This window comes from Strigops habroptila, chromosome 5 (assembly GCF_004027225.2).
Source record: "Strigops habroptila isolate Jane chromosome 5, bStrHab1.2.pri, whole genome shotgun sequence".
Classification (NCBI taxonomy): domain Eukaryota; kingdom Metazoa; phylum Chordata; class Aves; order Psittaciformes; family Psittacidae; genus Strigops; species Strigops habroptila.
In genome coordinates, this window is record NC_044281.2 from 20,528,794 (window position 1) to 20,543,117 (window position 14,324).

General features: G+C 36.0%; 1 protein-coding gene across 9 annotated transcripts in view; it reads right to left on the minus strand.

Annotated features, from left to right (window-relative positions):
- Window positions 1-14,324, minus strand: part of UBR3 (ubiquitin protein ligase E3 component n-recognin 3) — a 112,357-nt gene that overhangs the window by 88,418 nt on the left and 9,615 nt on the right. For 6 of the 9 annotated variants that reach the window (XM_030486052.1, XM_030486050.1, XM_030486049.1 and 3 more), the window contains exons 2-6: window positions 9,425-9,564; window positions 8,879-9,037; window positions 7,035-7,178; window positions 6,396-6,445; window positions 1,960-2,026 (exon numbers count right to left, since the gene is read on the minus strand). In XM_030486052.1, coding sequence (XP_030341912.1) covers window positions 1,960-2,026; window positions 6,396-6,445; window positions 7,035-7,178; window positions 8,879-9,037; window positions 9,425-9,564 — 560 coding nt within the window. Of the gene's footprint in view, window positions 1-511; window positions 617-1,959; window positions 2,027-6,395; window positions 6,446-7,034; window positions 7,179-8,878; window positions 9,038-9,424; window positions 9,565-10,446; window positions 10,673-14,324 lie in introns of those variants that run through there. The other 3 variants (XM_030486053.1, XM_030486051.1, XM_030486056.1) reach the window with 3 other exon arrangements.

Sequence of the window (14,324 nt, forward strand, 5' to 3'; positions counted from 1 at the left end):
TGCCACATGATTTTGAATTTCTTTCCACAAATGAAAATTAAAAAAAAAGTAAGTCAATAGTGCCTGTGGTTTTAAAATTATCTTAAACATCTGGTATTTCGGATGGATGCAGATTTTAAAAGAGTAAAATAAAAATCCTCTCAATACTCAGTCCCATACCTGTATCAGTGAACCTCAGCATAAAACCTGTATTTTCTTTAATGATACCTTTTATTCTTTCCTAGTGCCACAGAAAACCCCATCAACTGTTGTAAACATCTCTCTGGAACATGAGCCTTGCATTCCAAGATATCCCCAGTTTATAAATAAGCCTCTATGAAGACAGTACCACTAGAGACCTAAGATGGGACTGGGAGTCTGCTTATATGGAAAAGGTAAATCTGTTTTTATTCAATACTCAGTTTTCTAAAATTTTCTTTTCATACTCTTATTTTATACCCTATTGGACATAAAATATGAATACTGAAAACTTCAGAAAACTATTCAATATTTAATAAAAACAGATACTTACCCTTCCCCCATTGGCAGACTCCCTCCTCTGGGGCTGATATTAGAAGCTATCAACATCATGGGCACAGTCCATGCTGGGATGCCTCAGAGGGGGAAGACTACAACCCTGGGGGGAAATGAAATGTTGAATTGAAGTATCCCTTTTCCCGAAATGCCAATGCTGATACTGGTTTTCAGATCTGGCAGCTCTAAACCTGAGCTTCCTCCCTATTTCCCATAATCAGTTATTATGAATCAGAAAAACACTTTTTTTTTTTCTTGTGTTACCTGACTCTAAACTTATCTGTTAGACAACAGCCTCAAAAATTCAAGTAAGGGAGCTTTCCTTGGATGTCTGCAAGTTTCCTGCACTTCTCCAACTACCTCCTCTTCCACACTATTATTCTCTGCCACAATCTTTCACACACAATTTCTAAGATCACCTCTTAACACCACTGTCGCCCTAACATTTAGCTGTTTTTCCAGCTTCCCAATATTTTGCCTTCAATCTGAAACTACCAGGAACAATCTTACTTTCCCATACTCCTCACAACACCTTCCAGCTTCTTTACTGACCTCATGAATCCTTGCATTTCAAATTCAAGTTCCAAACCTTCAACTCAAAGCCTTTCCAAAAATTTTATTCCAACTTTCACCTGAAGATTTTCCACCTGAATGTTCTTTTCTCAAGACTTGCAATTTCTTAGTGCTTCCTTTATTAGCCTCTTGATACTCATAATTAAAAAACCAACAAAATAAAACCCCCACAAAAACAAAAAGTGCTTTATTTAAATAAAAAGAATATTTTAAATATTATTACTAAACACTTCAGCACAAAAAAAATTGACAAGAACAAGCACAGAATAGGACTACCTTGCCTCTAGCCTGTGGCCATTCCTGAATTAGAACTTGCACTGACCTCAATGTAAGTGCTGCTCATGTTGGACTAGAAATTGCACAGAGGACTAATTTCAATCTAGGAAAATAATGGAGTGGTTTCAAACAGGACTTCATTCAAGTCTCTTTTCTTAAACATCACTAGAAGAGTAGACAATGACCAACCAGAAACAGAGAGAACTATTCTTGCCTGCCTGAGAACACAACTATACTGTACAGGGGCACAATGAAAAAAATACTTGTTAAGAACAAATACATCAACAACTTGTTTGCTAAGCTGTGTTGCAACCTTGCCAGCCAAACAATGAAAATGGGATGAATTTTTAGAGGTCAACTTACGACATGAAGGTGACAAAATGACTGGTCAAACAGAGTCCCAGACAGTGGTACTCACTCACAGGGAAGTTGCCAATTACCACAATTTCACTTGCTATTCTTTTTTAGATTTTGCTGTGTTTAATACCTGTCACATGCAGCACTCCAGTGCTTGGGAAGTGAATGGATATCGCTAGATAATTTTTAAGATAGACAGAAAGCAAATATGATAAACTGAGATCAGTACTTCATAAATACCTTTGGTGGTGCTGCTTAGTTTCACCCTCTTGCGCTTGCCCACACCTTGGCTACCATCCTGGTCCTCCTGAAGAGTTTAAAAAATTGATAATGGTATATTTAGAATGTTATTGCCAAGAGATGGTATGCTCTCAAAATTCTGGTTTAACTATCAAGCTAAAACAGAAAATCCCCAAATACACTCTTACCAGAAAACTACTTTTACTGTTCACAGGAACCAATGGACTCCATGCAACTCAGTAGAAAAAAACCACATCTTTTTTAAATTGCCTTTTTAACCCTACAGGCAACATTATTATCTGCAAGTTCAGACATCTTCATCTATTTAATTAATTTTGTAAGGTTTCTTGCTTTGATTTCTGAAACTGAGTGCTACAAAAACGTTTAACACTACAAAAATCTTAACTGTTGCACATCCCCATTCATCTGTAGGGTTTGGGGCTTTTTATTTCCCAAAAGAAAAATGAGCCAACATGTTGACTATTAGAGTTGGCAACACAGGCAATTAGCTATATATTTTCTAACCAATATAAAAGTTTTGATGCAAGAGTAAAGTATTTTTGACACCTTTAAGAGGTCAAGTCTAATTGCTGAATTCTAACTGCTTGTTCCCTAGAGAATAATGGAAACACTTTACACAGGCACTTGTCATCTGAAGCTTTCAAGGCACTCTGCAAACAGAATATTAAAGGTTCCAAAATGCAATGCAAGTTAAAAACATCATCACCACCACTTTACAAAATCTAATACTAGGTATTAAAAAAGAATGTGATATTGCAAGACTATATTAAATGCTGCATGGATTTTCACCAACAATGGTAGTCCTAATGCGACAGTGGAAATAAAGATTCCTACTGGATCTAGTAAAATTAGAGATAATTAATACAGATATCTACTATTAAAACTAAGTCATCAATATCATTCTCCTCTTAGCAAATGCCATATTTTCTTCCAAACTTCACTATAGTGATAAAGAACCTGATACTCAGGAAGTTACTGTCCTTCCCTGGGGAGAAAGATTATTTATATTTTATACCCAAGGACTGACCAAAAGTTTCATATTCATGAAAAGTTTGAATTTTCCTATCCTTTCAGTACCTCCATCTGAAAATTCATTTTAAGATGGACACACATTTGAACTCTTAGGTGTCCTGTAGTCTTTGCGAACACATGCTACTTTTGCACTTCAATTGGGAGCCAGTCAATTCTGAAGAAGACTGAAGAAGAGGCATCTAAATCCCCGTAGCTAGAAAGCTGATAGCTGGAAGTCTCAAGACTGCTTCAGCAGACTCAGTTAAGCCAGACAATTGTTAAAGGGGCCTTAACCAGAAAATAATGCATTTGTGTATACAATTTGTGATTAATGTGCTGGACTCTAGCCTCCAACATCACTGCTCTGGCAAATAAAATGCAGTATGAGAAAAATGTAAACATCTAACAGTCTTTATTGCAACTTTTGAAGTGATTTCAATAAAAACTAGAAAAATTGAGTGACTTATGAGAAATGCTTTCTTGAGAACTCTTTTTTTTCCCCTCCATAATGTTAGACAGTTGGCTTCTGTTGCTTCAGTAAGGTAGGATTACATCTTAATGTCAGTGCAGGAGTTTTAACACCCTTGAGATTGAGAGTGCTAGGCCACATGGTGTCTTGACAAGCCCAGGGATAAAGAGTAAGAGAATGAGTAAGCAAAACACCTTATTTTTACCCATTGGACAATGCTGTGTAAATATACCTGGATAACAGCAAAGATCTATGTAGGTTTATTTAACATAATATTTAGCAATATGCGTATGGTGTGCCACATCTGTTGTAAATGCAAATAATAAACTTTAAATATTATATACCATACATTGATTTTTTATGATTACATTAAACAGCAATTGGAGCCAATAAGTATATTAACTGAGTAACACAGCATTCAGTGCTCAATAAACTACAAGGGCAGCCAAAAAGAGATACCCAAAAAGGTTCATCACTGTGGTAAAAGCGATTCCTCGGAACATAAAAATTTCTTAAGTAGGAGGACAGGTTTAGACAGGACTTTTTTGTCTCCTTTTGCACAAAAGGAAAACATCAGAAAGAAAAGCTAACAAAAGAAACTAATGGTGAGTTCTCTACAAAATACTAGAGGACGGAACACAAATAATTTGAGAAATAAAGCACAAGTGAGCCTATACTATTGGGGGGGAGGAACAACCCATAGCAATCTCAGGATAAATCGATCCTTCAGATTTATTTTTAGCTTAGAACCATCTACTATTGTAGAAGTGAAACTAAATACCAAACTATGCAAAACTTTTCAACCTATGTAGTACCCTGCAGAAGCACTGCTCTAATTTGTAGCGTATGTAAATTTTGTAATCTAGCCTCTCATCTGTGAAACAATGCTACATTTAAGACTTACTTGGTAAGAAAACACATTAACGTTTATAAATTCATCTTAAATACCAGAGGAAGAAAATCCAGTTAAAAGTGTACTTTTACCACACTTCTTAATTAGAACACAGTTTTACTCTGCTATAAAAGAGTATACTAAGGCATTACAAAAGCTCTATATATTCTTTGTAACTTATGAGGGAGGGCAGGGTAGAGGAAGAGAAGTCAAAACAAGGTAACTTTTTTCTCCTAGTAACATCATTTTTCTAATAAGCATTTCAGCCTTCTACCTGCACAGTTCTGTTTTGGTTTTTGGACATACTTTCAGCAATTCATATTTGTCAAGCAGACCATGATTAAGAAAAATACTGCAAATAAAAAATTCACTTTCTCCAGAGATGCCACCAATTGAGGGTCGACATTATTTTTAATTGTATCCCATACTGTATCAAGATGATTTTATTGAAGATATGAAAGGAAAATTCAGAAGTGAAAACATATACCAAGAAATATCTACTTTTTGAGTGCTTAATGTTTTAGCTGTATGTTACTTCCTCATTCTTTTTTAAAATTTTCTAAATACAGATTTCAAAACAGGCTCTTGTACTTTTTTTACAATGTATCTTAATAATTTAATTAACATCTTAAAATTGATTCCAGATATGTGAGTATATGCAGAATTTCAATCTAGGAAACTCACATCTGCAGTAACATAATAAAACACCTTTATACCCTGGAGATCAGAAAGAAAAATCTCTACATAATAGGTATCTTTAACTATCAACTATAACTATCTTTAACATATCAAGTTATAATGCAGTTGCTGTAATTCCTCCCTTTTTTAATTCTTAAAATATCTTTTGCTTGAAAAAAAAAAAAAATTTTCCTTATAAAAAAATTTATTCTCCCAAAAACCCATCTGTCTCCACCTGCCTCCTGGACTTCTGTCGCAAAAGAAATATCAGCAATATCCAATCTCCCTTCAGACTCTGAACAACTTCAGTTTATTCCCCTCTCCTCATCACTTATAGGAGTAAAACAGAAAGAAGCATGCTGAGCCATTGAAAGTTTATTTGAAAATACTACTTGAGGTTATTAACATTAACTTGAATTACCTTCTTCTTTCATGGTCCTTAAAAGTGACAGTCAGCAGCCTTTTGTGGTTGGTTTTGGGTTTGTTTGGGTTTGTTTGTTTGTTTGTCAAGTGATGGTGAAAAAACAGCAAGCAATACTTTGAAAAATGCCAAATTATAAATAGCACTGCTGAAAGCGTAACAGATGCTGTTGTGCTCGTGACAGAGGCAAACAAGTCATACAACCGTTTTAGACATACACAAACAATTGGTTTTACTTCAATACTTGTTCACACAGAATTCAACATAAGCAAAGATCCTACAAAAACTACACTTTACATTATTTCAAGTTTGTTATACTACCCTACAAGAATGGCTGCTAAGACTTACTAGTTGAAATTGGGTTTTAAATAGTAGGAGAGAAAAAAAAACCACCACCTGAGAATTGACACAGTAATTCTACCTGAATTAAACTTCCCTCCTTAAATTTCATGTATTTATTACAGCTCAATCTTAAAGGAGATTCTCTCCTTTTCACTCCCACTCAATGTGTTTGTTAAGTAAGGTCAAGTCTACACATGGGAATTTATCTACAAAGAAATTCCCACTGCTGCTATCACCAGTTCAGCTGGATTCTCAAGTGCCAAAAACTGCTAACACCATTCACAGCACCACATGCTTTAAGTTAGCTTTAATCAAGCCCACTTTACTTGATAGTGATTTTTGAACTACCTACACAAGTTTCTTCTACATTACACACATATATTAAACTGAAATACTATTAGCAAAAAGAAGGATTTCTCAAGAGGTCCTTAGTAAATCAAAGGCATAAGATCTATTCCTTTATATCTCAATTATTTCTAATTATTAAAATGGAGAGAATATGTGGTAGATAGAAGAGTTAAGGTTTGTGGGATTTGGCCACAAGCATTCTCTCCATTTAATACTCCGTTGCAGTTCATTATAGTCTTTAAAAACAGTCTCACCTCATCTGAAGAATCCCCTTGTCCTGATGTTGCTGTAGCACCTGCTAAACCTTTTGAAATAAAAAAGTTCAGATATTCCTTTTGTAAGTCTTAAACTGAAAAGAGTTTATGATATTTAATGAGCCAGTATGAAAAGAAACACTACATTAACTTTTTTTAAAAGATACACAGCAGTGGACTGAGAAGTTGGAGTAAGACTTCCAATCAATACAAAATCAATACAAACTTCAACATACTGAGTTAATGGAGATGTGTTCTTTCAGAAATTGCAGAAAACTCTGATGGCCTTCAGTGATCAAAAAAAATCCACAGCACTTTTGTAAGAAGAGGGGGCTTAACTCAGTTGCAGTGACAAAATTCCACTATGAGCAATTTCATCTTGCCTACTCAAATTCCACTAATGCTATGATTGGGAAATGATGCTTAGTATATTAGCAACAAAAAGTTAATATGTTTAGCTTTGTTGACACAATTGAGTCCTCTAATTTTGAGGTGCACAAAGTAACAGGTAGTTCCTTAAGCTTCATTAAGATTTGGTTTGGGTTGTTTGTTGTTTTGTTTGTTTTAAAAAAACTAAAAAACAATTTATATAAAAAGCAGCAATAGTAAAATCTTCTCAAGATATTTTTCTACACAAACCTTGAACTGCTAATGTGCTAGTTCCAGCTCCTTGCTCCTGCATACCACATGCAATTTTATCCTCAGGAAATGCCAGTCCAGAGCCTTTCAAAGCAATGAGGTACTTTTCATGACTTTTCTTTGCACATGCATTCTCTCCAACACCTTGAATACATACGTAAAACAGCATTAATGTACAACAGCTACTTGGTTCATATACTCCATATTCAACAAAAGCAATCCAAAAAAAGGTCCACAATGCTTTAATACGCTGTATAATTATGAGATGTAAAAGCTAAGAAGTTTTTCCAACTAATGAACTGAAATCCAAAATACTAGATACCTCCACAATTTTTCCCCTCCAACACAGTGTTTTCTTCTAAATTATGTACTTCATTTCTATCTTACCAGCACTGCCACCATTAACACTAAAGCAAAAAAAATTTTGGTTGGTTTTGGACAGAAAGGACAGGGACCTAAAATTTCCCATGGGGAAAAAAAATAAACCAACAAAAAACGGTAATGGTAATACACCATATATAATTTCTAATACTTGGAATTTTTCTTTCAAAGTTCAAGTTCTGGCAGCTGCAATTAATGGAGACTATTCATAAAGATATCATCACTGCAACTGTTTGATGAAGCAAAGTCACACTGAACACTCAGGATATAAAATTTTCCACAAAGAAACGGACCAAAAAAACCCAACACATTTGTTATAGAAGAAAAAAACAATTTAGCTCTTTAGAAGAGCTAATTCTGCCAAGTTGAAGGAAAAGAAAACATGAAAAAAATGATGCCATCTTTTTAACTGTGCTCCTTTTGCATTCGAAGCCAGAAGGACAGGTTTTACCCTAAAATCCCTTTTTTTTCCTTTCCCTACCCAGAAACTGTACCTACTCCTGCCCACATATTCTCCATTCCTAAAGTCCAGATAAGAATGCCTTATTTCCCATTGCCTCTCCACTTTTCTACCTCATGAAATTCATTGCATGTAGGAAAAGGGAAGTCATTAAATTTCTCTCATTCAAATATGACTAAACAGGAGAGAAAAAAAGGAAGGAAATAAAGACAACTGTCCCTAAGGCAGCATTCCCAAGTCTCCTTGGGACTTTGTCTCCTTTTAAATAATGATTTGGAGATTGACGGTTCTACAACTATCTGCTGCCCAAGCCAGTTATGGCAACTTCAATCTACAGTAATTACTATTTGTTTCATACCTATGCAAAGGAAGTATGCAAAGGACTCAAAAAAGACACTTTCTAATTACAACAAGATAAGATGTAGTTAATTTATAGTAGGTGGTTTGGAGTTAATAGTAACTGCCTAATTTTTTTCAGATTCATTGTGATTTGGTACAGGATGCAATAAATAATTGGGGGGAGGGAGGAGGTTTAAGGAAATAAAAAAAAAAAAGGCTTTGCACAGAAGTGCAGGACACACAATGGCCTTTTGCCATTCAGGTCTCCTCCTGCAACCTCTGTGAGAGCAGATCCCAAAAGAAGTTAGACGTATTCCACCCTGAATAAGCTCGCTATGCCTTATTTGGAAGATCTAAGCTGCCATGTTCACCTCACTTTGAAGGTAATTGCTTTATTACAAGAACTCTTTTGAAATGATGTATCTTTATACACTTACCTGGGACACAGAAGATAAAAGGTTTGCTCTTAATAACAAATGTTTCTAGTTGCTCCTGAAGCCCACTCCCCTTCTATCAACAACAAAAGTATTCTTAAAAACATGCATTTTTCTGGGTTTTGAGAAGTCAAATAAAAACAGGCAGAAACTGAAACAATAAACAAAACTTATGCCCTTAAATTCTTCCTAATTTGAAAATTTAGTTATTAGAAATAACACAAACATACCAGAGCTAAGATCTTTGTAGAACTGTTGGCTAGTCAAAACCTGGGTAAGAACTGATCGCATTGCTCCTCCCATTTTGGTCAAGTCTTCTAGAAAGGAAACATGAGGCTCCAAAACCTGGAGGATTTTATGAAGGTCCTTCTCTGATGGCAGATCAAGAGCTGAAAACCACACAACAAGAACTTTTGGTGTAAATGTAATGTAATTTGATCAAGACCTTCACAAGGCAGAACAGCTATGACCACCACAAAACAAACTGTGTTCATAATGCTCTAAAATTCACATGTACAAGTTTCCAATTAATCCTGATTTCATTTTCTGGAAGAGCTCAGCACAATGCTAGGTAACCTTTAAAACATTTAAGAAGATCAAATCACCTAGCCAGGCAGTAATTTTGTTAGGAAAGGAGGCACAAAATTAAATACTATTAACTATAGATAGCATTCATGCATTCTATACAGAATTCAGGTACTGTTTCTTCACAGACTGCAAAGCAAGAGATAGCAGCATGGTAAGATATGCTAGATACATGCAAATTGAAAACATACCAGGCTCATTATACCCCTCTCTTAAGTGCTGAATAAGACTAAAGATGAACTGTGGAAGAACTAATTCTGACATCATCAACAAGTCTTTTGGGACACATGGAACATTTGAATTTGACTTAATCCGGTGTCTTTTACAAAACCTATAAAACAGATGAGAAAAATGTTAGCCAAGCACAGCTCAGCAGAATATATACTAAGAAAATAATTACTTTTTTTTAAATATAGTTTTCAGATATTATATGCATTTACACTAAAATTGGGGCAGAAATGATACCCTGAAATTCCAACTAATATGTTCAAACCCATTTTGTTTCTGAGTCCAGCAAATTATTAAGGTGCCATTTTTTTTCCCCATATCAGAGTTCACATATCTAACATCTCAGCTCCTTCCCAGACATGCTAGAAGCTTCTTCCACTGAACAATTAAAATTTTTCTTTATCAAGAATTTTTCTTTATCAAGACATATCTCCCAATTTCTAAAGAGACTAAACGAAAATATCAAACTAAAACAGTTCCTCCCCTTTCTGTGAAAAAGTCAGGGGCTGGCCTGAGTCTTCAAGTCCTCATTCAGCTGCTGACATTTTTAATGTCTTTTGACATTAAATAAAAGGAACTCCCAAAAGCTTCAGACATTGCAGGATCAGTATTTATTTCAAAGGTACAACTAAGATTGACTTATCAAAGGCTGACAGAAATACCCTGCAAAAATTGTGCAGATTGTTTCACTCAAAAAGAAAACATTTCTTCTTTGGCAAATTCCTGTATGGTAGTAGCTGAGGCTTGGCTAATGCACAGTGACATGAGGTTAAGCCAAACCCCGTTGCAGCAGACAGAATGATTTCCCACTGACTTAACATGAGCCTGACTGAAGAGCCACCGAATACTTTTCAGCTCCAAATCTATTTTTAGAAAGGACATTTACCAACATCAAAGAGTTATTTACCCATGTCAAAGAAGGAGCTAACAAGGACTAGAGTCTAAAAACACACCACTTTGACTGGAAAGATTCACTAGATTTTACCAGTAATTTTTCATCAAAGATTCGGAAATGCATTCAGCTTTAAATATGAAAATTGTTTTCTGAATTTATTCATGTCTCCACCATATTTGCTATGCCACGCTTTCCAGAAGAAGCCTGCTACTTTCTGCAACATAGCCTTTCTTCTTTGAGGACCTTTCTTCACCTTCAAAAGAAGGAAACAGACGAAAGCCACAGAGCAACAATCCAAATTTAGGACACACACACACAAATGGAAAAAAAAACCCAACAAGAAAAAGGGGGAGAGAGAAGTCCAGCAGTTCAGATGGCATCTTCATAAGAGTGACCAGCATCTTCACAAGATTAAAGATTAAGAGCCTCTCCTTTGCTAATTAGAGATTACACTTTTTAATTAAAAGGTAAACAAAGACAGTACTAGCCAATAATTTGCAGTTTGCATATACAGCCTATGCATCCCCAAGGAGGAAAAAGTGCCTGGCAGAAAGAGCTCAGTGATGACTGATAACTTTCTGTTAATGCACAAATGGATGGTTTTCACTTTCATCGTTCATCTTTGCAAATGACATTCACAGAAGTCATGAAAAGTCATTCACTTTTTCACTTCTTTCACTTTTGTCTCATCCAGATACAGAAACCTGAACTGCCAGAAAAACACGAATCTAGCCTGATCTATACTGCAATACGGTACCTCATTTGTTATTTTAAAGGTATTTGGTTTCCCCCTTCACCACTATCCTTACAAGAAGGCATCAGAAGTAAATAAATACTTAAAAGACACAGAAGGAAAGAATTACTGTGCAGGGTGTTTTAATAACTTTCACTGGTCCCCCACCCATATTTTGCATTCAGCCAAACAATGCTTTTGCTGGTTATGATCACGTACATGCTAAGGGAGCCACAGTAATAAAACTCACACCTAGTCATTTCGAATCCCAGCTTCTGCTAAGTACAAAGCTTCCTTCCACAGAAAACAAAAAGCTCTGCTCCCCAAGAAGCTATGCCAGCATACCAGTTGTGAATCAACTTATGGATTAATTATCCCAATTTTAACATATCCTGTAGCTGAACTTTACAAATCACGTCTTCTCCTGAGATTCCCAAGAAAGCACTATTGACTTACAAACTGTGCTATTATTACTATATTAATAGAGATTCTGAAAAAACAAGGAAGAACCCAAATTCAATTTAGTATGAGGAAACGTCCTTTCACTGTCACGTGCACAAACTACAGCAGTTCCAATCAGGGAATGATTTCTAGATACCAGGCCCTAAACCTTAAAGTAGGAATGCCAGTATCATTTTACAAGATGAACCATATTCTATATTTATGGTTCAAAGGCTACAGTATTAAAGTATTGTCCAAAATCACTATACTATTGTAGCTGTTCTTAACTAACAGAACACCTCCTTGCTGACATGAGTTGCCATCGGACAAGCTATTGGCCACACCGAATTTCAAGGGCAAGAATTAATCTAATGATCCAGAAAGGCAATGCCCAGACTGTATTATTTACAAACCCAGCTGAAGAAATCTTACTGAGGCCAGGTTTATAACATTCACGCATGAGAGACTGTTTTATGCTGAATTATGGAAAACCAATCCTGCCACTCTACAGCACTTCCACAATCCTAAAATACCGATACTCTGTTCTGCTCAAAGCTCTACTGCCTTCACAGAGTGCTATACAACTCTTCTACAGATATTGACCAAAATACCAGACAATGACTTGGAAGATCTTCAGAGCTAAAACAGCAGCTGTTTTAACTTATGAAGAGCCAGAACCTCAAGCTGTGCCAAGAAAGAAACAAGTCAAAACTTCTTATACAGGCAGAAAGAGACACCTGTGACAAACTTCTCAATGGGTTACACAATCACTGGGTAAACAGCAGCCAAAGCTATTCCATAATCGGCTCCTTATACTTCTAGAAGAGCTTCCTTGCCACAGTTTCAGTTAAAGAATTGTCTGTCTCATAAATGTACTTTTCAAAATGCTTCCAAGACTACTGAAATAGGGATTTAATGGGCAACAAAAAGGAACATTTTCCAAATCTCTCCGGGTAACATCAAGCTTTGGAAATAACACCCCTTGAAGCAGGCAGAAGTCTCTAACAGGGGGTGATGAAAGGTGGATATAACCTAGATAACAAACACTTTTCTGAAGAAGCTAAAAAATAAAAATAACTATGGAGAGGAAGACTGACGAGACAAATGACAGATCACCTTGACCAAAGCTTTATTACACTATTTCAATCTTGCAAAATACTTTTTAACAAGCGTGTAGTTTCTATTTAATCTTTAGTACTTTGTATTTCTTGGGCTATACAGTCTTCCTTGTGAGTATTTTTACTATTATACTCCAATGAGCTTTAAGAATAGGAGTATTTCAGTGAGAGTGCCCATTCATTAGCCACAAATAATCAAGCCATATCTCACTGAAGGTCTAACATGAAAGTACTAAAATACAGGTCTATGGGGAGAAAAAAAAAGTCATCTTTTTTCCTTCTTCTCTTCTCTGATGCAAAAGTATATTCTGTTGGGATTTTTTTGTTTGTTTGCTGGTTTCGGGGTTTTTTTCTGTGCAGTTCACTACTTTTGAAATTGCTTTTTCACAAAAAGACAAGGCTAATTATAGCAAAAGCAGCGAATAACACACTAACTTGCAACTAAATAAAACCAGCTTTGATAAGCAGTCTTGTCCACATGACTTCAAAATTATTCCTGAAATTTCTTATGCTGCATCAGTATATTATGTGTAAGATGTAGAATACTGCTGACATGTACATGACTAAGGAATATCATGTATTATTAACATAAGCAGCATTAACATCGTCTGAGCAACCTTCACTTTAGGCTTTACAGATTCATTCCATTCTATCCTACTATTTCCATCTTTAATAATTCTACCGTCAATTTCCAAAACGTATTTTACAAGTGCCTGCAGGTAAAGTAAATCCTTAACTTCAAGCTACAGTTTCACAACTGTGTAAGTTGAACTAGGTCAGTCCTGCCACAGCCTGTCTTCAGCCCTCTTACTTGTTCCAGCACTGGCACTCAATTGATCCTGTGTTAAACCAGCTCAGGAGCTAAGCTAGCAGAAGTTATTTACTTTTAAAATAAATAAAGAAAAAGTCATTGGGCCAGCTTACATTCACCAACACTCACAGACTGGTCTTCTTGAAATCAGACTGAAACCCCTAAATCATCCTGCCATCATCCCTTTTTTCACATGACAAAACAGAGCACAAAAAACCAAAAACCCAGCAATGCAGGAGGATGCTGTCCTGGCGAACCAGCACATCAGGTAGATAAAAGGCTCCCTGTAAAGCCAACTCCTCCTCCACTTCAAAGGAGAAATTTTAAACTTCCCCAGTTATTACAGCAGCTGATAAATGCCTTTAGTCCTGGCCAGGCCACACCTTTACAGCTTTTGAACATTTGCTCAGCTCTCCTTCCACTACATCCCACAGTGTCTCATGTTTCAGTTGCATTCCAGAAACTTGACATAAGTTCATGCATACACAGAGGGACTATTTTTACCCTCACTTTTCTCTCGCTATTTTGTCCCCTGCCTCCCCATGTTTAAAAGTCATTTGTTTTAAACTGGATCATAAAGCTGCCAAAAGAAGGCATCCCATTTTCACAAGTTTTATGGTACTACAGCAATATGAGTACCTGACTCTGCCAGAAGCTTTTAAGGACAAGAATCTGAGGCTCCAGTGACAGGACCTAAATGAAAACTACTGGAAATCAATTCCTAAGCAAAGAAAGTAAACCTCCACTTGATTCTTCAATTCAATACCAATACGTAAACTGAGCTTTTATTTAAGACATTACATACATCTCACACTGTATGCCACATGACCGACAATGTCATACAATGTTTCATAAAGGAGTCAAA